The sequence below is a fragment of the Rhinopithecus bieti genome, unplaced genomic scaffold (genome assembly GCF_001698545.2).
Source record: "Rhinopithecus bieti isolate Rb0 unplaced genomic scaffold, ASM169854v2 scaffold_52893, whole genome shotgun sequence".
In the NCBI taxonomy this organism is placed as follows: domain Eukaryota; kingdom Metazoa; phylum Chordata; class Mammalia; order Primates; family Cercopithecidae; genus Rhinopithecus; species Rhinopithecus bieti.
Window position 1 is genome coordinate 169,696 of NW_016820680.1, and position 24,460 is coordinate 194,155.

General features: G+C 38.4%; 1 protein-coding gene and 1 pseudogene across 5 annotated transcripts in view; one reads left to right on the forward strand and one right to left on the reverse strand.

Annotated features, from left to right (window-relative positions):
- Positions 1-24,460, forward strand: part of PARG (poly(ADP-ribose) glycohydrolase) — a 138,287-nt gene that overhangs the window by 25,100 nt on the left and 88,727 nt on the right. For all 5 annotated transcript variants that reach the window (XM_017859835.1, XM_017859832.1, XM_017859833.1 and 2 more), the window contains one exon: positions 8,611-8,685. In XM_017859835.1, the coding sequence (XP_017715324.1) occupies positions 8,611-8,685 (75 nt within the window). The remainder of the gene's footprint in view (positions 1-8,610; positions 8,686-24,460) is intronic.
- On the reverse strand, positions 14,714-15,045 carry LOC108520453 (60S ribosomal protein L35a pseudogene; annotated as a pseudogene).

Here is a 24,460-nt window from a genome sequence, read left to right on the forward strand (position 1 = left end):
ACACGAAGTGGACTTAGTGTTGGGGGAAGCTGGATGGCCCTCGGGGGCTGACCTGCAGGGACTCTGGGATATAGCAGAGAGAGCTTGGCATGACTTATTACTCCAGGCTGTAGAATCCTGGAAAAGAGCTACCATGCAGCCCACGCCTGGTCGACTGGAGGACCACCTTAGTGGAAGGGGACAGTCAGGGCCTCTGGCCTGCCATGTGCACAAGCATAACAATTGCTTTTGTTTAATGTGCAGATGGAATATTTGATCCATTTCAATCAGGCATTTGCATCTTGGTATGCTGTCTTAATTGCCAAAGTTTAAGTCTTTAACTTCTATGATCTTCTAGTAAAATGAATGTTTCCTTTAGCACCTATTTTTACTAGTTTTAGACCAAAAAAAGCTAAATACCATTTTATATTTAATAATGCTTTTGTATGATTTTTATACCAGTTTTTTATACGCAGGTAAAGCTAAATTTTACCTTTATTAGTGTGTTATTAATGTTTTAGATAAACTTGTAGATGTATTTATCCAATTTTTTCATGTTTGACCATAAGGTAAGATTTTATACGACCTCTTTTTAAAACCTTATTTTTTTTTTTTTTTTTTTTTTTTTTTTAATTAATTTTTGTTAAAGAGCAGGGTTGATGTTTTAAGAAAAACCTGTTGCATTTTTACTTTAATGTCTAGTTCACAGAAAAACCTGGATGATACCTTTTTAACTTTAGCTAATGTGTTTACACACAGAATTTTCTTTACAATTAACGTTTTAAAACTTGCTTAAACTTTTAAAACAGTTTTTTAACCTTTTAATGTAGATAAAAATCCACATTCTTATGCCTCCTTATAATCTTTTTATTAAAGGTGTATTTTACTTTTTTAATATACCTTGTACATAACTGTACTCAGGAGGCCTTATTACTTTTAAATTATATGACTTTTTTGCATAAACTTTTTTATAACCTTTTTTTCATGACTTTCACAATCTTTTGACATGTCTCAACTTTTTGACTTACTACAAACTTTTTTTTTTTTTAATAACCAGTTAATTTATTTCAGGACAAGAATTTACCATATAACATTCTTTTTATATAAATTCTGCCTCCTCCCTTTTTTTTTCTTTCTTAAAATTTTTCAACATAGTTCCTAGTGGGGTGGGCTTATTTTGCGCCTGACCCATGTTGTCTCAAGACAAAATACCACACTCACAACACACACTCACCACAAAACAAAGAACAGATAAAGAGGGCACACACACACACTTTTATTGTTTATACCAAACCAAAATCAGAATACCACAAAATCCAAAATCCAAGTACCAAGAAATCTAAGCCAAGTCAAAACCAAAATCAAAGTATCCAGCAATTCAAGTCAAGTCAAAACCAGAACAAAAGTTCCAATACAGGCACACCGTGGGTGATCAGACCAGGCCACGCTTACACTCAGATGGAGTGGGCAAGTTCCAAAGACTAGCCTTACCAAGTCAAGTCAAAACCAAAACAAAAGTGCCAGTACAGGCACACTGTGGGTGACCAGGCCACACTTCCACTCAGATGGAGTGGGCAAGTTCCAAAGACTAGTCTTACCAAGTTTCAGATGTCCAGACTCGAAGTGCCAGTTCCTTCCCGGTGTTCAGACACTGTGTTAATCCTCCACAGAAGCCTGCTACACGCTGCTCTGGCGAAGCATTCCACCGGGGCAATTGCCTACCCGGGAGTGCTCTTTGGATCGCCTCATTCAGACTAGCGGGAGTCTGCCACGGGGATGCTCCACAGGGCAGGCCTAAGCCGCCTAAGGGGCTGCCTCCGCCATCCATCCATCAGTTACCTCACTTCCTGGTCAGGGAACCAAGAAATATAGCAGGACGAGCCGCAGACAAAACCTCTCAGACACGGAGTTGTAGAAGGAAGGGCTTTGTTCAGCTGGGAGCATAGGCAAGCTACTGCCTTAAAATCCGAGCTCTCTGAGTGCACAATTTATGTCCCTTTTAAGGGCTCACAACACTAAAGATTTCGCATGAAAGGGTCGTGATTGATTTGAGCAAGCAGAGGGTATGTGATGGGGCTGCATGCACCGGTGGTCAGAGAGAAACAGGACAGGGCTGGGAGTTTCACAGTGTTCTTCTGTACAATGTCAGGAACATCGATTTGTAAGTCATGAGTTGATTTTTAACTACTGGGTTTAGGCCAGGCAGACCCAGGCCTGGTTCCGGGCCTGGTGCCGGGCTGCCTGTCTGTGGTTTTACTTCATTGTTTTTTTCTTAAAACAGGTACTGAATATAAAACAATATGAGAGGGTCTCTCTCTTTCCTCACTTGCAAGTTATTGTTAAACTTTCTATACATTTCTGTAGCTCCTGTTTTTTTCCTTTACTTGGAAAGCATTGATATGTTATACCATAATGTATTTTGAAGACTTTGTTCCTTGGGGACAGTGTTTCTCAATCTTCTAATGGGCTCTTTAAAAAAAAAAAAAAAAGCAGACTCTTTATTTTATTTATTTTTTTACAGTGCAATTGATTTATTTAAAACAGTTACAAAAAGCACAACAAAATAGAGATTATTCTTAGAATTATTAATGGTTTGTTAAAGATCAGGTAGGATTACAGGGTAAGAAATGGTATTAGGTGGGGGGAGCACCTGACTGGTTCTAAGGCTTTAGATACAATGTAGTTGATTACATATTAATTCAGCCATTACATACTGGGAATAGTAGATGGGGGATCAGTAATTTATCTACAAGGAACTCCTACACAGATCCGTGAAGACATCCCCAGTGCCGTCTTTCTCCACTCCTTAGGACCCTAAAGCCACCTGGATGACAGCATTTCCATCTTTCTTTCTCTACCCCATTCCCTATCCATATATTCTTCCCAATCCTAAGGCGCTGTGCAAGCTGAGAGCAGTCTGCTCTCTGCAGCTGGAACATACACTGTTTTGGTTACAGTGATCCTGTGTGACTAAGAAGGTTTTAGGGGCAGCCTTATTTTAATACTTCAAGTTAGCCTTGAGTACAGTCAGTCCCTTCCGCAACACAATTTAGATTCTCTTGAATGCAAGTATCAAGCAAGTGAGGGATCAACCCTGCCTTCCGCAATACCAACAATACACTAACCACTCACGGCTCACAACTACAAAAAGCAAACTCTTCAAATGGAGAAAATCTCAAGTTCTGCTAGAGTTTACTTAGTTTTAGTATAATGTTAATTATGTGTATACAAACATAAAACTAAATATAAACTCCTTATACTTTTTTTTTTTTTTTTTAATTTGAGACTGAGTCTCAGTCCATCACCTAGGGTGGAGTGCAGTGGTGCGATCACAGCTCACTGCAACCTCTGCTTCCAAGGCTCAAGTGATCCTCTCATCTCAGCCTCCTGAGTAGCGGGGACTACAGGTGCATGCCACCATGTCCAGACTAATTTTGTTTATTTTATTTATTTGTAGAGACAGGGTTTCTCTGTGTTCCCTAGGCTGGTCTCCAACTCCTGGATTCAAGTGATCTACCTGGCCTTGGCCTCCCAAAGTGCTGGCTGGAATTATAGGCATGAGTCACTGCTCCTAGCTAACTCCTTATATCTGTAGTGCTTGTACAGATACATCAGTTTGAATTTTTTTTTTTTTTTTTGAGACAGAGTCTCGCTCTGTTGCCCGGTCTGGAGTGCAGTGGCGCAATCTCGACTCACTGCAAGCTCTGCCTCCTGGGTTCATGCCACTCTCCTGCTTCAGCCTCCTGAATAGCTGGGACTACAGGCACCCGCCACCAAGCCTGGCTAATTTTTTGTATTTTTAGTAGAGACAGGGTTTCACCGTGTTAGCCAGGATGGTCTCCATCTCCTGATCTCGTGATCTACCCGCCTCGGCCTCCCAAAGTGCTGGGATTACAGGTGTGAGCCACCGTGCCTGGCCTGATTTTTTTTTTTTTTTTTTAATTTCAGGTATAATGAACCATTGTTTGATTTGTATTTATTATCACAGTGAAAACAATTTGTAGTTGTTATTCCTTTCTTTGCACAGAAATTTTCAAACCACTGATCCAAACCCCAAAATAGTTTGCTGAGAAATTCTTTAAAATCCTACATAAAGAAGAAATTATTTTGCAATTATTACTTTTCCTACTAATCATGAACAGTTGATGGATGTTGGTGGAAACAAAGATGGGATCCTTATATAGAACATCAGATTGCAGTGGCGCGATCTCAGCTCACTGCAACCTACACCTCACTGGCTCAAGCAATTCTTGTGCCTCAGCCTCCTGAGTCGCTGGAAAAAAATCTCAAGTTCTGCTAGAGTTTACTTAGTTTTAGTATAATGTTACAGGCACGTGCCACAGGCGCATGGCACCACACTGGACTAATTTTTTATATTTTTTGACTGAGATACTGGGTCTTGCCATGTTACCCATGCTAGTCTCAAATTCCTGAGCTCAAGTGCTCCACCTGCCTTGTCCTCCCAAAATACTGGGATTACAGGCATGTCATTACCACATCTGGACCAAGGTTCTTTAGAATTTAACATACCTGTACTGTGGTGTATAGAAGGACAGCTCAGTCTTTTCACTATTTTTGTCTATTAATTGTACCAGCCTTCATTTCTACAACATGTTGTCATTTGGCTGTTATTTTCTAAAAACAAAATTATAAACTCACATAGGAGCAGGCAACCCAGGAATATTATTACCCAGAGTCCATTTGAAGAATACTATCTTAGGTTCTTTATTTTATTTTCTAAACAGAGGCTGTTTTAAGAATTTTATATTTCTTCAAATGCAAATAGAATAATTATAGTGAGGCCAGGAGCAGTGGCTTAGGCCTGTAATCCCAGCACTTTGGGAGGCCGAGGCGGGTGGATCACCAGAGGTCAGGATTTCGAGACCATCCTGGCCAACATGGTGAAACCTCAACTCTACTAAAAATACAGAAATTAGCCGGGCGTGGTGGTGGATGCCTCCCAGCTACTCGGGAGGCTGAGACAGGAGAATCGCTTGAACCCAGGAGGTGGAGGTTGCAGTGAGCCAAGATCACGCCACTGCACTCCAACCTGGGCAACAAAGAGCGAAACTCCATCTTAAAAAAAAAAAAAAAAAAGAAAAGGCACCTGGGCGTGGTGGCTCACGCCTGTAATCCCAGCACTTTGGGAGGCCAAGGCAGGTGAATCACAAGGTCAGGAGATCGAGACCATCCTTGCTAACACGGTGAAACCCTCCGTCTACTAAAAAATACAAAAAAATTAGCCAGGCGTGGTGGTGGGCACCTGTAGTCCCAGCTTCTTGGGAGGCTGAGGCAGGAGAATGGCGTGAACCCGGGAGGTGGAGCTTGCAGTGAGCTGAGATCCGGCCACTACATTCCAGCCTGGGCAACAGAGCGAAGACTCCGTCTCAAAAAAAAAAATAAATGAAAGATTAACTATAGTGTTCTAAATTACACAATCTTCTTACCTCTCTAGCAATTCCTTGGTGCACCATGATTATTTCAGGAAGGGGGGGTAATTGCTTTAATCTGAATTTCCTTTTTGCGTTTCTCTCATGGTAGATTCAATAGAACAGAGTAATCCATCAAGATATTTTTCTATCTGCTTATGGTAATTGTTTCCTTCGCTGAAAGAATACTTTGAGAGAGGAAGAGGGAAACATTAAATCCCTCTGATTGAATATAATGATCCTTTTGCTGTTCATATATCATTTGATGTTGGATTTAGAGGGGTTAGAGACATTCAGAATTTTAAAAAGTAATAATGTCCTCAAAAGTTGATTTTACATGTAAGTACAGTAGTACTTATATAAATAATGTGTGTGATAATTTGCACATAAAGAATTTTTTGTGCTTATTGTGAATTAGGAACTAAAAAGAACTTATTCAGTAGTTGATAACTCAAGAGTACAGAGTAGTATCCAGTTTTTCTAATGACAGGCGACCTCATAATAGACTACTTTTGAGACTTGAAGACTGAAGTGAAAATAAATACAAGCCAGAGCTTAATGCTAATTATGAAACACTAAAAGAATTAGAGAATTACAGTGAAGAATTAGAATGCAATTGCTATTTAAAATTTTTTCCTTACCAACTTTGAAGAATAATAACGTATGGATAAGAAAGTTTATCCTTTTAAAGTGTGTCATGTGATAAGTTTTGACGTTTACACATACCCATGAAGCTCCGTTATAATCAAGATACAGAATGTTTGTATCATCCCCAAAGGTTCCTCTCCCCACTTTGCAGTCCATTCCGCTTTCTGCTCTGGCCCCAGGCAACTACTAATCTGTTCTTTTTCACTATAGTTACATTCTGCATGAATGGAATCATAGTAGGTATGTCTGACTTCATTCCCTCAAAATGAAGATTTTTGAGATTCATCCGTGTTGTTCAGTATATTGGTAGTTTGCTCCAGTATATGCATTTTTTATTCATTCACCTATTGATACACGTTTCTATTTAATACTTTGTGAGGTTCTGAAATTAGATACCAGTGATTAGAAAAAAAAATCCTTAAAATCTAATTTTTTTTTTTTTCTTTCTTTCTTTTTTTTTTTTTTTTGACACAGGATCTTGCTGTGTCACCCAGGCTGGAGTGCAGTAGTGCAATCTCAGCTCACTGCAACCTCAACATCCTGGGCTCAGGCAATCCTCCCACCTCAGCCCCCCAAATAGCTGGGACTACAGGCATGCACCAACATGCCTGGTTAATTTTTGTATTTTTTTCTAGGGGTCTTGTCATGTTGCCCACGCTAGTCTCGAACTCCTGGACTCAAGCGATCCACCTACCTCGCCCTCCCAAAGTGTGCTATGAGCCACCGTGCAGGCCAAAATCTCTTAAGTCTTCTTTTTTATTTTTTTTTGGAGACTGAGTCTCACTCTGTTGCCCAGACTGGAGTGCAGTGGTGCGACCTCGGCTCACTGCAACATCTGACTCCCTGGTTCAAGTGATGCTCCTGCCTCAGCCTCCCTAGTAGCTGGAATTACAAGCATACACCACCATGCCCAGCTAATTTTTGTATTTTTGGTAGAGACGGGATTTCACCATGTCGGCCAGGATGGTCTCCATTTCCTGACCTCGTGATCCACCTGCCTCGGCCTCCCAAAGTGCTGGGATTACAGGCGTGAGCCAACGCACTCAGCCTAAAATCTCTTAATTCTTAATAGAAAATGTTATGTTATGGCTTGTAAGCGAAAAATAAAGACTCTTTCTTGCTATCTTATTTTATGGATGATTTTTCTTTTTCTTTTCTTAAGGAATTTGGATGTCCCTTGATTCCAAGTAAATAAGACACGTTTTGTTGGCTCATCTTTTAACCTAGATACTTAGTATGGCATAAAGTACTATTCAGGAAGCTTTGACAGAGTATTAATTTTTTAAAAACTTATTCAATGATAATGAAATTTGAAAGATTTATAGTAATAATCTAACAGAGTGGTTTTCAGACTTGTGTACCTCAGTAAAAAAAATTTTCAGCCGGGCGCGGTGGCTCAAGCCTGTAATCCCAGCACTTTGGGAGGCCGAGACGGGCGGATCACAAGGTCAGGAAATCGAGACCACCCTGGCTAATACGGTGAAACCCCGTCTCTACTAAAGAATACAAAAAACTAGCCGGGCGAGGTGGCGGGCGCCTGTAGTCCCAGCTACTCGGAGGCTGAGGCAGGAGAATGACGTGAACCCGGGAGGCGGAGCTTGCAGTGAGCTGAGATCCGGCCACCGCACTCCAGCCTGGGCGACAGAGCCAGACTCCGTCTCAAAAAAAAAAAAAAAAAAAAAAAAAAAAAAAATTTTCAGTGTGTATTACCAAGATAAATAGTTGTTTATAAATTCTGCATATCTTTTACTTTATTAATGTAATATGTACAGTATAAAATAAGACCAAAGTAGATATTTAAAAGGATGAGATAAAAGATAATTATAAATAAATAGTTCTTTCTGCACATCTAATGGATTGTCTTCTGCATACCTGACTCGGAAACCAGATATATAGTATTGCCTATGCAAACAGTTAAAAAACTACACCAGTAGATGGCGTATTTTGACTTTTCATTCTACATAAATGTGTAATTTATGTGAACTGCTAGAGGAAGATAATTATGTATATATATTGTATAAAAATACCTTATAGTAAAGGAAAAAAGACAATTTTTAAATATTTTTTCCTAATCTCCTTGTCCCCATGAAATTTTCAATTTTTGTTTTTTACAAAAAAAATTTATACCTCAACCCTGTTAACTGACCCATGAAATTTTCATACTACAAATACACTATGTATCTCTGTGTATATATAAGGTGACGCTTTCAAGGACCACCAACAATTGTGATATCTAAGTTCATTTTTTATCCCTCAAGATCCAATTTTTGTCTATTTGGAGTATATCACCCTATTTAGAATGCATGCTTTAGGGTGTAATTGTGTTTTTTCACCTATTACTTGACCTTTCTAATCTCATTTTTTTAAGTGAATAATAAATTAGTATTCATTCTGTTTGTCTGTAGCTACTGATGTCCATATCAGTAGCAGGGGGAGGTTGTAGGAAGCTTGTCTAACATTATGAAATGTACTGGAGGTAGTTCATAAGAGACAGGCTCTTCATGGGTCATTCACTTGTCCATAACATGACGTTTTGTTTCTCCATTTTCCACAGGATGCTATTCTGAAATACAATGTGGCATATTCTAAGAAATGGGACTTTACAGCTTTGATCGATTTCTGGGATAAGGTAAAAGTATCCTTATTTCTTTATGAAAATATTATTGACTACTCTATAAGAAGGTTTGAGAAGAATACCCATAATTCAGCCACACTAAGATAATTATCATCTTTTAGTTTTATAAATTTGCTGTTATATATATGTCTTAGATAAATATAATTAGGAGTTAATATTGAATTTTGTTTTAGTCTCTTAGAATACACATTTTCTGTTATATTTTCATACCATTATCAGCATTATCAAGGAATGTATAATAGTCCATGCTTAGATTTTGAGAATATAATGGTTCCCATATTCTCAAACATATAGGTTGCATCCAGTTTTACCCCCAATTACATTGTGGCAACATTATATATGTATATATATTTTCCCATATTTTTTATCGTTTCTTTAGGTGATTTCCAGAAATTACATGACGTAAGTCAAAGGGCACAAAACATTTGTTTTAAAATCTTTTAAAACTTTTGCCATAAAATCCTTTTTCCACAGATTAATTGTAGCAATTTACTTTGCTGCCAGTAGTGGATAGGAATATCACTTTCACAGTACCATTAGCAGAGAGAGTCTTTTAATTTGTCTATTGGCCATTTGTATATTTTCTTTGGAGAAATATCTATTCAAATTTTTTGTCTTTATTATTGAATTTTAGGCATTCTTTATATATTTTAGATGCAGATTCCGTACCAGATACATGACTTTCAAATATTTTCTCCCATTTTGTGTTTTTTTTCCTTTCTTTTTCATTTTCTTGATGGTACACTTTGAAGCTCAAAAATTTTTAATTTTGATGAAGTCTAGTTTATCTTTTTTTTTCTTCTGTTTTCAGGATCATATTTAAGAAGCTAATCTAAGATCATGAAGATTTATGTTTCTTCTAAGAATTTTATAGCTTTAGCTCTTACACTATGACTATTGCCCATTTAATTTTTGTGTATGATGTAAATTAGGGGTCCAATTTTATTATTTTCCATGTGGATATCCATTTTGAGTTAATTTTCATATGTGGTGTAAGGTAGGAGTTCAACTTCATTATTTTGCATGTGGATAACAAGTTGTGCCAGCACCATTTGTTGGAAAGACTCTTCTATCTCCTGTTGAATTGTGTTGGCACCTTTTCAAAATCAGTTGACGTAAGGATTGTTTCTGGCCTCTCAGTTCTACTCCACTGATCTATGTGTCTATCCTTGTGCCAGTACCACACAGTCTTGGTTCCATAGCTTTGTGGTAAGTTTTAAAATCAGGAAGTGTGTGTCCTATAACTTTGTTTTTTTTTTCAAATTTGTTTTGGCTATTTTTGGATTCTTTGCATTTCACTCTGAGTTTTAGGATTAATTTGTTACTTTCTGCAACAAACCTAGGTGCTAAGGGCAATTCTTATATCATGTTAATAGAATCCAAACTAATTCTGCATTTCAAGGTAGTACCAGTAATTTCAGGATTATCTTACTGAGCTTTTGACCCGTATGGCTTTTGCAAGGCAGACATAAAGTAAATAATGAAAGCCTTATCCTTGTGTCTGGAAATTGGATATCTCAGATATCCTTGAATCTAAATGTTTTTCACTTTTACAGCAATGTAATATCTGATGCAATGAAAAGTAGATCAAATTGATATAATCATTATCCTTGTCACTTAAGTTATCAGGACATAACATTTGTATTGTAACTTTCTGGGCTTAAATTGGATATGGTGGTTAATTGGGGTAAGAAGTAATGTATAATTTGATACCTTGAGATGGCAGTAAAAGATGCCATTGGTTACAATACCTCTGTCACCTTGCTATGGAGTAGTCATTTTTTCCTCTCTTCTTAATCAGAATACTCAGACAGGACCTTGTTTCCCCTTTATCTGGTGACCTTGCCCAGAAACATGCCTGAAACGGGTAATATATAGCAAGTTTTGGTGTGTTTAGTGTAGATCATAAATATGAGATGATTACTCAGGTGCTGATGATAGTTTTACAGTTCTTTAGAGAGAAGAGTCCTTGCATTTTCGACCTTCTGATACTTATTTATTTTTTTTTTATGAGATGGAGTCTCATCTGTCACCCAGGCTGGAGTGCAGCGGCACAATCTCAGCTCACTGCAATTTCCACCTTGTGGGTTCAAGCAATTCTCTTGCCTCAACCTCCCAAGTAGCTGGGATTACAGGTGCCCGCCACGTTGCCCGGCTAATTTTTGTATTTTTAATAGAGATGGGTTTTCGCCATGTTGGCGAGGCTGGTCCCAAATTCCTGACCTTAAGTGATCCACCCACCTCGGCCTCCCAAAGTGCTGGGATTATAGGCGTGAGCCTCCGCTCCCAACCAGACCTTCTGATTTGCATTTACTTTGTAAACATATGGAGGGTTGGAGAAGTCCCTACAACTACACTAAGTATTCATTTCTTATTGTATTCTTTAAGTCTTTGCCCATATATATATATGATGTCTTATAGCTAGATATAAATGTATGTTTAAAATTTATGCTATATTATAAAATCTTCTGTGATATATAACTTTATAATGTTTAGCCTTAATGGTTGCAGCAGTATTCCATCAAATTAATAAATTGTCTGCTCATCCACTCCTGTGTTTGTTAGAGATTTGAGGAAATTTGTATAAAGCCTATCTAGAGATTTGAAGGTGGTTTTCCCTGTGATTGTTTGCTATTCTGTCATTATTGTGTACTTAACAAAATACCTTGGATGTTTAATACACTTGTGTATTTTTCTATCCATCAAATCTCCAGATATTATTCTAGTACTTTACCAAGTCATGACCCACAGGGACAACATTGCCGATGCTTGCAGTGGTTAGTGAGAAGTAAGTGTCAGACATATATGTAGGTGGGATTGGTGGAAGCAAAGGTTTTTAGTGCAAGGGAAACAAATTAATTATATTTGATTTGCATTTTCAGTGTCTTGTTCTGCAGTAGGAAGGCTTGTTTATAAAGGGTTCTTTTTTTTTTTTTAATTTAAAGCCAGGCTATAGTGCAGTGGTGCTGTCACAGCTTACTGCAGCCTCAACCTCCCGGGCTATATACATCCTCCCACTTTAGCCTCTCGTGTAGCTGGGACTACAGGCATGTGCTACCACACCTGGCTAGTTTTTTGTATTTTTTTGTAGAGACAGATTTTTCACCATTGTTACCCAGATTGTTACCCAAAATTGTCTTTATACAGATTTTTGTAGAGACAATTTTCACCATTGTTACCCAGGCTGGTCTTGAACTCTTGGACTCAAGCAATCTTCATTCCTCAGCCTCCCAAAGTGCTGGGATTATAGGCATGAGCCACTCTGCCTGGCCTATAAAGGGTTTTTTTTTTTTTTTTTTTTTTTTGAGATGGATTCTAGCTCTGTCACCAGACTGGAATGCAGTGGCATAATCTCGGCTCACTAGAACTTCCCCCTCCTGGGTTCAAGCCATTCGCCTACCTCAGCCTCCCAAGTAGCTGGGACTACAGACATGCGCCACCATGCCCAGCTAGTTTTTTGTATTTTTATTAGAGATGGGGTTTCACCATGTTGGCCATGATGGTCTCAATCTCTTGACCTCGTGATCCCCCCTCCTCAGCCTCCCAAAGTGCTGGGATTACAGGCAGGAGCTACCATACTCGGCCTTAAACTAAGGGTTCTTAAACATTTTTTATTAGCAGGGTTTGGCAATTTTTTTTCAGTTTTAATTTTTTAATTTTTTGTTGTTTTGAGACAATGTCTCACTCTGTCGCCCAGGCTGGAGTACAGTGGCATGATCTCGGCTCACTGTAACCTCCGCCTCCCAGATTCAAGCAATTCTCATGCCTCAGCCTCCTGAGTAGCTGGGACTACAGGCACGCACCACCATGCCCGGCTAATTTTTGGATTTTTGGTAGAGACAGGGTTTCACTATATTGGCCAGGCTGGTCTTGAACTCCTGACTTCAAGCGATCTGCACACCTCGGCCTCCCAAAGTGTTGGGATTACAGGTGTGAGTGGCTGCTCTCAGTCAGAATTTGGAAATTCTTTACTTAAATGTGACATTGAACTCCGAGTGGCTTGTTTTATTAAGGAAAATAATTAAATTTCACATCGTATTAAGATTAATATTTTGCAGTTAGGTTTATTTTGAGGCTGTTGATATTTATCTCCTTAAAACCTTTCTTTGATTAATTCAGTAAGTAAAGGATTTTGTAACCCAAACTACCTTACAACAAGAGGAGTTCATATCAACAGTCATTGTGAAGCCATGGTACTGTAATTACCTACATTCTGGTCTCTAGCACTAGAGGTAAGGGGCCCAGAAGCCCACCCTGGTGTGTGAGCACCTCTACTGGAATGGAAGTAAGGAGTATTACCTCAGCTTTTGTTATTTTTTTAGAAACCAGCAAAGATCACAGAGAGCAATCTGTTAATTTGTTATTTATATTTATATATTTAGGTGCTACTGAGTCAAAATGGCTGGTATTTAGCATTTTCTGCATCTTCAGGGGTGATATTGGTCTTCCTCACTGCCAGCTGCTGGAAGTGCTACAAACACACAATCTGTGTTTTATGGCCCTCCTGTGTGGTGTTCCACAAAATTAAATTCAAACACTTCTGTCATTTATATTCTAAATGAATCAATATACTTACTCCTGGCATTTTTCACTGGAAAGTTGAACAAAATGTTCTATATGTTAGAAAAGGCCTCTATCAATGCATCTTGGAGGAATTTTTAAATACTTCTCTCTTTTGTTTTGAGACAGAGTCTCCGTCTGTCACTCAGGCTGGAGTGGAGTGGCACAATCTCGGCCCACTGCAACCTCTGCATCTCAGATTTAAGTTACTCTACCCCCTCAGCCTCCTGAGTAGCTGGGATTACAGGCACCTGCCACCACGCCAGGCTAATTTTTGTATTTTTGGTAGAGATGGGGTTTCACCATATTGGTAAAGCTGGGCTCGAACTCCTGACCTCAGGTGATCCACCCACCTTGGCCTCCCAAAGTGCTGGGATTACAGGCATGAGCCACAGTGCCCAGCCAAATACTCCTCTTTTACAACACCTGTGGCACTGTTTCATTTCATTCGTAGTATATTAACTTGTGAAATTTACATTAAAGCTGTAGTAACTGAAGAAGAGCATGGGGGATATATTTTTAAGGGTTTTTCTTCTATTTCTGTGATGTTGGCTTCTATCTGGACTTGGATGTTTGCTTTATATTTATTCATTAGACTATACATATATATTTTATATACTTTTGAATATTTCACAATAAGTATAAAATGTTAAACTAATATAAAGAGCTTTAAATCTGCAATTGATTTATGTAACAAACTTCTTAAGAAAATGGATTAATTGTTGAAAGGAAGCCTAAGGATTTTAGTGACTATTTCATCTTCCTTTCTGTGTTGAGTTTTATGTCTGGAATTGAAAAGATAGAAATGTATATGCCTTTTGTTTCATCCTTCCATTGGTTTTTCCATGAAGGCTGTCATAAATAACAAAATGAGTGGTTTTGGTTTTGCTTTTGTTTTTTGCATCTGTGGCTGGTAAAGGTGGAGAGTGAGAGATAGGAGTACAGGAATGAGAGGACATTTAAAAGTAAAAAATGGAAAACCTAGACTTTAGAATGATTTTGTTGCTGTGATGAGGCTAGTAATATATTTCTGTTTGTAAACCACAATTTAAATATACATATACAGCATAAAGTCTTTACTTCAAATCATACATACAAAATAGATTATTGCAACTTAGAAATTCTGCATCTTTTGTGTTTGCTATAGTTATTAAAATATTGACTATGCATTCTCCTATCAGCTCTTGTCCTATGACTTGTAGAGAAAGACTGTTTAAAGCCTCTATCACTGTAAATAAGAGTGTGTAATTCTATTAGTATTGAACTTGCATTTTTGTTTATGTGCTACCTAATTTAAAAGGTAAATGGGACATAATATTGAGTTTTGAATGATGCAAAATAAATTCATCATTTTATGTCTAAGCTATCTTTTTCTTCAGAACTCTCTGTCATTTAAATTTTTTTTAGTTTTTTTTTTTTTCAAGAGCACAAATCCACTTTTACTTATTTACTTTTCATTAGTTTAAATCCTTGAGGGGTACAGCATCACACAGATTCTGTGTCCAATGGCCTTAGCAGGAAGATTGCTTCAGAATTTGGTGTGAACCATGCCACTGTTTCCCTGGCACCAAGTTACCTTTCCATAGATTATTCTGGTTTTGTTTGGTTTGCCACCAGGAGTCACTTTGTTGTTCTTTGCTTTGTATACATAAGCACATCTTATGCCCAAATAGAATTCTGTTTCATTTTGGGCATAAACACCTTCAATTTTAAAAAGAGCTGTGTGCTCTCTTTGGTTCTGGAGACCCCACTTATACTCAGCAAAATGGCCTTGGACCACAGCCTTCCAGACATACTTGCTTTTTAGAAGTCCTGTTCCCAGCAGGCCTCCACAGGCTCCAAGTTGGCAGAAAGAGAAAGGAAAATTTTAAAAACAGGTACAACATAATTCATTGTCTCCAAAATTGAGGGATGTATTATTATACCTGTGTTTAACTAAAGTAACAGTTTTTGAACTTGTGATTATGGAAAACTTTAAAAATTATAATGTATTGGCAGAGCATCAGTAGAAACTCAGAAGAAGGAACATAAACTTGTATTAAAACAGATTACAAAAAAAGTTATTTCACATACACAGAGTAATGGCTGGAAGAAATTAAGTTTTGATTTATGTCTATTATGTAATAAAAAGTTAAAATATATGTTGAAGTTATTAGGCAAAAATTATAGCACAAATCAGCTATGATTCAATAACGTAAAACACAATAGTTGTATGTTTATGCATCACTTGAGCATCAATGCATTCATGCATATGTGGTATACTGTGGACATCCTGGCTTTCTGAGGTGTGGCATGCTATTATGAGTAGCTTATCTCAAGGTAATTATAACTGTATCAAATATACTCAGTATTTTTGTGTATTAAAATTTTAGAACAAAAATATTGTTACAGGATTTTTCTTTCTACTCTCTTCATTCCTCCTCTCTCCACCCCTTTATCCCCAGACTATCTATAAACATTTCATGGAGGGTTAGTGCTCTTTAGAATAGTTTGGGAAAAGCTTACCTAAGGCAGTAAATTGTTATAACTACCATTTTAAATCACAACAGATTTCGTTTTTCAGTAACTGAAGGAATGTGGCCTCCTTCCGTGATAGCTTTTTGGTGGTCATTTTTTGTTTTGTTTTGGTTTGGTTTTTTTGATAACACTGAAGTAAGTTTCTGAATGTATATAAACACATTATTACTTAGATTGATTTAACATTCTTCATAGATAATCTGTTTTCTGGGATTTTCTTCAAAGCTTAAAAAATATGAAATGTCTTTGTTATATTTGTCACAAAGAGCCTGTACCAAACTCCTAATCAAATGAAAGCAGCCTTGAATGTTTCATAAGACTACAGCTAATGTCTTTATCTCTCTAGCTTTCGAACCTCTGATTTGGAGTTCAGTGGAAATTTAACCTTTTTGGACCTCTTCCCTTGGTGACTCACAGTCTCTGGAATCATAAGGTCTGCATTACTTTACAGCTCAATTTAATTCATAAGAACTATAGTAGCCAAAAGAGAGCTAATCAGAGTCACTAAAATATTGAAACAGATGAATTGTGACTTTTAGATTTGTATGGAATATGTGGAATTTCTCTCCCTGATTTGGTTAATGTGTGCTTTTGAATTGGGACATATGTTGAGAGTCTGATATTTATGATATCTAAATAGTGCGTATCCCAAAGGACAGATTACTCCAATTGGAAATAGGCACTTTGCTTTTATAAACTTAGTTACCATGGAATATCAGTCTTAGTTGAGCACTCTATGCACTAGATCACTGATGAAGTTAGAGTTGTTATTTTGTTTTTGCAAAACACTATCTGAATTGTATTTATGTGGTAGGACAAAGCGGTTAGAAGTTACAGATACTCAAAAGTGAAAATTCATTCAGTAGACTTTCTCTTACATTCTAATAATTAAATTAAGCTAGTACTTAGTTTGTCCTATAACTCTAACCCTTCATTTGGATCAAATAGCAGTAGAAGTTATTCCTTTTAAATGTTGCTGTGGTGTTGATTTCATTATCCAAAAATCTACTGTTAGAGGAGTGAAAATAATTTTATGTTTTAATCTTGCCGGTGATTTGTGTCTCTCTTTATCAGCTAGCTCTGAAGTGTTTTGGGTTTTGTTGTGTTTTGTTTGTATTTTATTAACACAGTTCAACATGATGCCTTGATTTATAATTCCTGTTAAATTAATTTACATTTATTCTTCTTATGTTCCTACTCATCAAAATAAATTCTGTAGTCTTTTGAGTATGCTTCAAACATTTTATCTACAAGTAACATTTCATATTTAACCCTGGAAGGACTATTATAGTATTTTTATCTGAAGGTAGAAATAATGAGTAAATGAAAACAGGATGTTAGATTTGTTTTTCAAATTTATGTACTGTTTCAGTGTGTAGCCTATTTAAACAAGCGGTAAACTTGGTCATCAAAGACTAAATAGATCCATTGGTCCTTTTATATGAGGGGGTGCTGTTGGTGCTATGGTTTACCAAAGACTGAGCCAGTGGTCTTTCTCCTTATTTACTATTAGTACTAGTAGAGAAAAATACTCATCCTCGATTTATTGTGATGATAACGACAGGTAACGATTAAGTACAAGGGTCTGTCAGATTCTAAGCTAGCTAAATAATTTTTCTTTATAGTGTGTTAAAGAAGTTTTTGGTAAGCTGAGTGACATAGTACCATGTTGCCACAAATGCTCTTTGATTACATGAAAAGCATTATAAAAAGACATTTTCTGCAACAAGGGCCATTTCCAGCATAGTGAAATATGGAATATTTTCAAATGAACTCCAAAGTGGTATATGTTGAAGTCTTGCTCTTGGTCTAATCTGCCTCAGTCCTGAGAAGCCTAGCTCTAAGATAAACAAAGGGCATCCACTGGGAGTGTAATGCTGGAACTGTTCACTGCCTTAAGTAACCATATGCATAGCCTCTTTCCTGATAGTTGGCTCCTGTCTCCCTTTGTAATCCTTTCCTTCTTCCATGCCTGCTGCTTAAGTTGCAGACTTTTCCAGCATCACTTCTCTTGGACACTTTTATCTGTTGCAGGCATAGGTCTGTCTCATTTCAGACTCACCCCTTCTACAAGATCCTCCCTGTAGATATCTCTTTTGTGTTTTCATCTTATTTGGTTATCTGTGGCAATGGAGGTGGTAGTGCTTATTACTGAGAGTTTTCTATGTACCAGCTATAGGGTCAGCAGTATGCTTTATCTGATTTAATTCTAACAACCACCTCATGAGTTAGATGCTATTAATATTTCTGTTTTACAAATGAAGAATGGAAAACCAAGGTTTAGGGAGTTTAAGTAACTAAGTGACATCTCACTTTATCTATGGACCGTGGCACATGCCATCAGAGTCGGTCTTTGACATGGCACCTAGGAAAGAAGCTGAATCAGATTAAACATACTACCCAAACATTAGGTCAGTTGAAAATGGCTAGGGAAAGGGGAAGATTCATTGTAAAAACTAATTGAGTAAAGCTAGGGAGGCCTGAGAAGTTCAAAGACTTGAATTAAAGGTAGAAAGAAGAGGAAAACCTTCTAGCAAAAGGTGGCCTTAATGGCCCATAGCCTTAGATCTGGCATCATTTAGAACCACATGGCTGGGCATGTGGCTCACGCCTGTAATCCCAATACTTTGGGAGGCTGAGGCAGACAGATCACTTGAGGTCAGGAGTTTGAGACCAGCCTGACCAACATGGTGAACCCCTGTTTCTTCTGGGAAAAAAAAAAGAAAAAAGGCGGCAACAGCACAGTCTCAGGGAGAGAGCACCTACCAGCTTCCAGCAGTCTTCGTTCCTTTGAATCCTTTGCCATCTGGTTGTACTCCCTCTTCCCATTCTTGTTATCTGCCCATCTTTGACACCTCTTTTCCACTCTCCTGTTACTTGGCATCACCTTGGGCAACTTCGTTTCAGTTGATATTCATGTTGATGAACCATTTACTAGTCAGACCCAAGTCTGAGTGTGAGACCTTCTACTTTATTAACTCATGTGACCACAAATGACCAGTGCTTGGACCTGGTTATCCCCTGAGCCAGCTCCTTCTCTGAAGTCATGAACTCATAATTCTTCTCCCACCACAGCCTCCTAATTGTCTATTCCCTTATTCCTACTGTGCTTTCTGTTTTTTCAGTGTCCACTGCTTTCATCCCTTTTCTTCTGGTCCACTGTGTCCTAGATTGTATTATGCAAATATTGACACTTCATGAGTAAAGGGTTAATGGTTAAGGTGGGGGAATGTACTGCGTATTATATCCTCCTTCTGGGAATAGCTCTGAGGAGTCTTACAGTAAAGAAGCATGCTTGGCTTTATTTAATTAAACCCTTTTTTTTTTCAAACTTATTTATAAACAGCTTCCGTGTAACAGCTTTTGACTTCCTTTGTAGCAAGTATTCCATGGAACACACTTTGCACAGCACAGTTGTAATGGGGAAGGGAGAGAAGGAGGAAGAAATAAAGGGAGAGAGGAGAGAGGGAAGGAGAGAGAGAGGGAATAATGAATCTTACTGATAGGCCTTGCTAAGAGTTCATGTTATTCAATCTCAAGTAGGCCTTTGTTTCCTGTTGCCATCTTTTACATATTTCCTCATTACTCTAGGATTCCAAACCTTTTCATTGTTTTCTAATGTTTACTGACATTCCACTATCCGTCTACTCCTACTTCATACCTCTTGTAGAGATTTGAGGACATCTAAAAGGTAAATTCTTTCAGTTTCTTCATTTTAAGGGTTTCAACATACTTCATGTTTCTCTTTCTTGTTATCTCAAAGGAAAAGCTAGTCTTACTCCATTCCTCAAGGGCAGCATGTCTAAAACAATTATACTTTAGGATACATATGTCACTGTATCTTTTCTGGCCTTGACCCTCTTTCCTTGCTGCCTGGTTAGTGCTTGCTTGACTTTTAGTATTCAGCATGACTATCACTTCTGCAATTGACTTTTTTTTTTTTTTCTGAGACGTCTCGGTCTCCAGGTTGGAGTACAGTGGCACAATCTCTGCTCACTGTAACCTCCACCTCCTGGGTTCAAGCGATTCTCCTGCCTCAGCCTCCTGAGTATTACAGGCGTGTACCACCTTGCCTGGCTAATTTTTATATTTTTAGTAGAGATGATGTTTCGCCATGTTGGCCAGGCTGGTCTCAAACCCCTGACCTCGTGTGATCCCCCTGCATTGGGCCTCCCAAAGTGCTGGGATTACAGGCGTGAGCTATCACACCCGACCTAGACTTTCTTTTTTTAGAGCAGTTTTAGATTCACAGCAAAATACACAGGTTTCTCATATATCCCCCTCTCCCAGGCATGCACACCCTCCCCCATTGTCAACATCCCCCACTAGAATAGTGCATTTGCTACAATTGATGAACCTACATTGATGCATCATTACCACTCAAAGTTCTGTAATTGACATTTTACAGTCATCTTCTATAAGCTTCCCTGTACAAGGCTGTGATTTGTTCTTTGTTACATTCCTAGCACTTAACATAGTGAGAACTTTCAATACCACTTAATGCAGGTTATGCGCAAATCTTTTTTCTTCTGCTCTTTCTCTCTGCCAGCTTCTAATTGACTATTGGATTTATTCACCTGGATATTCCACAAGTACCTAAAACTAGCCTTGTGGCCACTCTCCAAATTCTGTCAGTGAATGGTTCCACCATTTATCTATTCATTCACTCAAGCCAGAACTTGTTCATCATCCTAGCTGCCCTGTTCTGCCTCAGCCACCTTTTTCTGCTGATCTACCATTTCCTCATTTTATAGTGTGATATCATAATTTTACTTCCTAAATACTTCTTGAGTCTCGCCTCTATTTCTGTTATACTTGTCTCCTCCATACCATTGTCATGACTCAGCTAGTATATTGTAACAGTCACCTAGCCGACCCCTGTGTGCAGTTGGTCCCTTCAAATCCATCCTTCATGCTGCTCACACACAATGAGCTCTCTGAAGCATAGATCTTAAAACCTTCCATGGCATTTCATCTCTTTTCAGCTCTATTGGTGATATTTATGGCATTCCATGACCTTGCTTCTGTCCACCTCTGCAGCATCATTTCATGCCACGTTTCCTGTTCCAAACCTGATGGTCTAATGACTCTAAATTACTTGTGGTTCTCTGTCATGGTGTTTGCTTGCTTCTTAATCCAGCCTTCAAGACTCAGCTCAGTTTTTATCTCCTCTGAGTATCCTTTTTTGTCCTCTCAGCTTCTACTAAAAACTCCTCTGTGTGCTCACAGTAGTACCTGTGCACACCTCCATGTGCTTGTTACGTTAGGCATCATATAGCCATGAAATGTCTGAATATTTGTGAGGCCCAATTTCTCCAGGGTGTCTTAGTATTTTCTAGCTCATGGCTGATGCACAGTTAATGTTTCTTGAACTGAGTTCAGGATATTCAGGGAGAGTAGTCCAGCACACAGAAATGTGGGCCTTGAACCACAATCACTTACTGAGAGATTTAGGAATTATTTGTGTAAGGTGATAGTTGACCATTTGTGACTGGTGATTGGAAGAGAGAAAAGGTAAGGCTGGTGTGCATAACCTTTATTACAGCTTTTTTAATTTATTTTTTTTCCAGAGACAGGGTTTCACTGTGTCCTCCAGGCTGGAGTGCAGTGTCATGATCATGACTCATTGTAACTTCAAATTCCTAGGCTTAAGCAAGAACCTCCCACCTCAGCTTCCGGAGTAGCTGGGACTATAGGTCCACACCACCACATCTACCTAAGTAAAAATTTTTTTTGGCCGGTCGCGGTGGCTCACGCCTGTAATCCCAGCCCTTTGGGAGGCTGAGGCAGGCAGATCATGAGGTCAAGAGATCAAGACCATCCTGACCAACATGGCGAAACCCCATCTCTACTAAAAATACAAAAATTAGCTGGGTGTAGTGGCGTGTAAGTTCCAGCTACTCTGGAGGCTGAGGTGGGACAATCGCTTGAACCCAGGAGGCGGAGGTTGCAGTGAGCTGAGATCATACCACTGCACTCCAGTCTGGTGGCAGAGTGAGACTATGTTGCCCAAGCTGGTCTTAAACTCTTGGCTTTAAGTGATCCTCCTGCTTTGGCCTCCCAGAGTGCTGAGATTACAGGCATGAACCACTGTGCCCAGGCTTTATAGTGGTTGTGTAGCATTTTTACCCTAAAAAGTAGTAAGTGTCTAGAGGACAGACACCTTGTATTGTTTGTCTTGGTATTTATTTTTCACAGTGCTCGATCTAATGCCCTGGACAAAGTGGGTGTTCAATATGTGTTTGGACTAAGTAGCAACGTATGACTAGAATTCAGTAGAAAGGAGAGGCTGTTCTTTTTGTTGGATTTCTGAGCTCTGTAATTCAGGGGCCCATTTACCTCTTTAATTCCCTACATGCAAAAGGAGGATGAATGCACCAGATGATAGATTGAACCTGACCTCTTAATGTTTTATGTGATGTAACTACGTGCCGCATCGGTCCTCATAAGCCTTCATTTTTATATAGGCTATAAAACCAAAATTATTTCAAGAGGAATATTTGACCATTTTTATCCTTCTTTTAAAATGAATTGGGGTTACCAAAAGTAGCCTGATGCAGTTGAATAAAATTAGGTGTATTTTAAAACCTCTAAACAAAAAGCTACAGATTTAGTAATCTGTAGTTGTATCTACATATGTCTGAAAACCCTTGAATCTTCTTTTGGTTGCCCTGGTGACTGTTTCATTGGAGTGGTATAGCAAGAAAGACTACATCTATGGAGTCCAAACAGTAGCTACTATCAATATATAGCTATTTAAATAGAAATTAATTAAAATGAAATAAAATTTAAAATGCAGACTCAAATAAAATTTGAGTCACAGTAGCCACATTTCAAATGCCACATGTGGCTGGTGGCTGCCATCCTGGACAGCACAGATAGAACATTTTCATCACTGCAGAAAGTTAGATTGGATAGCAATGTACTAGGTCATCCCTAAGGATCCTTCTGCGTCTGACATTATCTTTCTACATGGAGGCCTGCTTACAGGGAACTTCTGAGATTTCTCAACATTCTTTGACTGTGTTTTGATTTTTTTTTTTTTTTCTTTTGAGACGGAGTCTCGCTGTCTCGCCCAGACTGGAGTGCAGTGGCGCACGGTCTCTGCTCACTGCAAGCTCTGCCTCCCAGGTCGACACCATTCTCCTGCCTCAGTCTCCCGAGTAGCTGGGACTACAGGCGCCCGCCGCCACACCCAGCTAATTTTTTGTATTTTTTTTTTTTTTAATTAGAGACGGGGTTTCACCGTGTTAGCCAGGATGGTCTTGATCTCCTGATCTTGTGATCCGCCTGCCGTGGCCTCCCAAAGTGCTGGGATTACAGGCGTAAGCCACTGTGCCCGGCCTGAATTTTTTTAAATTGGATATTACTTCAAATAATTGAGTTGTTGAGTAGAACTTGTCCATGTTTTAAAAAGATCTTTTCATTGTAATAGCATTTGTTTTAACTACTAATGTGTTAGCATTTTTGTTCTTTCTCCACAGAGTGCCCTCAAGCCTTTTAGGAAAATTAGTTTTGTTTCATCCTTAATAAGAGTGAAGTTCAGACTATAATATTATTATTTCATACTGGATAATTTAATAATTAAATTAAGAATTAAGCACTATAATATGTATGTATGCACGTTACTTGATTTGCGTGGCACATTTTATAATACTGTGAGTGTGCTAAGCTGTCGTTGAACTACCTTAAAAATTCCTTAAGTCTGGGCTTGGTGGTTCATGCTTGTAATTCTAGCACTTGGGGAGGTTGATGTGGGATGATCGCTTGAACCCAGGAGTGCAAGACCAGCCTGGGCAAGATGGTGAGACCCCATCGCTACAAAAATTTTTTTAAAAATTAGCTGGGTGTAGTAGCGTACATCTGTAGTCCCAGCTACTTGGGAGGCCGGGGCAGGAGGATCCCTTGAGCCCAGGAGTTCGGGGCAGCAGTGAGCTATGATCGCACCAGTGCACTCCAGCCTGGGTGACAAAGTGAGACCCCCATCTCTTAAAAAAAATATTACTTAAAATAAGTATTTTCAAAGTACTTCTTAGAGTTCAAAAAACCTGCTAATTATTTAAAAGTATAAACTATAAAAAAAAATTGAAGTTATTGCTCTTCTGTATTTCTTGGACAAATTACATCCATTTTACTTCTAGGGCTAGAAAACTTATGTCACCATTAGCTGTTTCTCTGAAATTTTGTCATGTTGAGTTTGATTGCCTGTCTATAAAGATGGATAATAGTGTGACTATATGGTATTGAAAGTATCCATTGGCTTGGACATAATAGCAATGTGGTTTGGTGGTGTTTACAAAAGTGATTGATGGATATGGCCTTGTAGTCATACAGTAATAGAAGTGAGAGATAGGAAAGACCTGTCAGAGTGTCTTGTGCCAGTGTGGGTTTATTTCCTAAGGAATAATCATTTACCATAGTAGTACTGAGAAGTAAATTCTTTGGAGGCATAGGATAATGAGGGTGTATTTTTATGTTTGGTCTTTCCTAAGGTAAGAATTCTGCTGTTTATTATTAGCATGAAAATAGATAATGATTGTGAGATAAATACTGTTTAAAGAAGAGCTTCCTTCATGTTTTATAAACCTACACAATTCTGTTCTTCGTGTTTAATGAAGTTTGTGTAGGAAAATAGTGTGACTGTTTTTGATTAGAGGCATATTTTGTTTCAAGAATTGGATGAAGATATTCT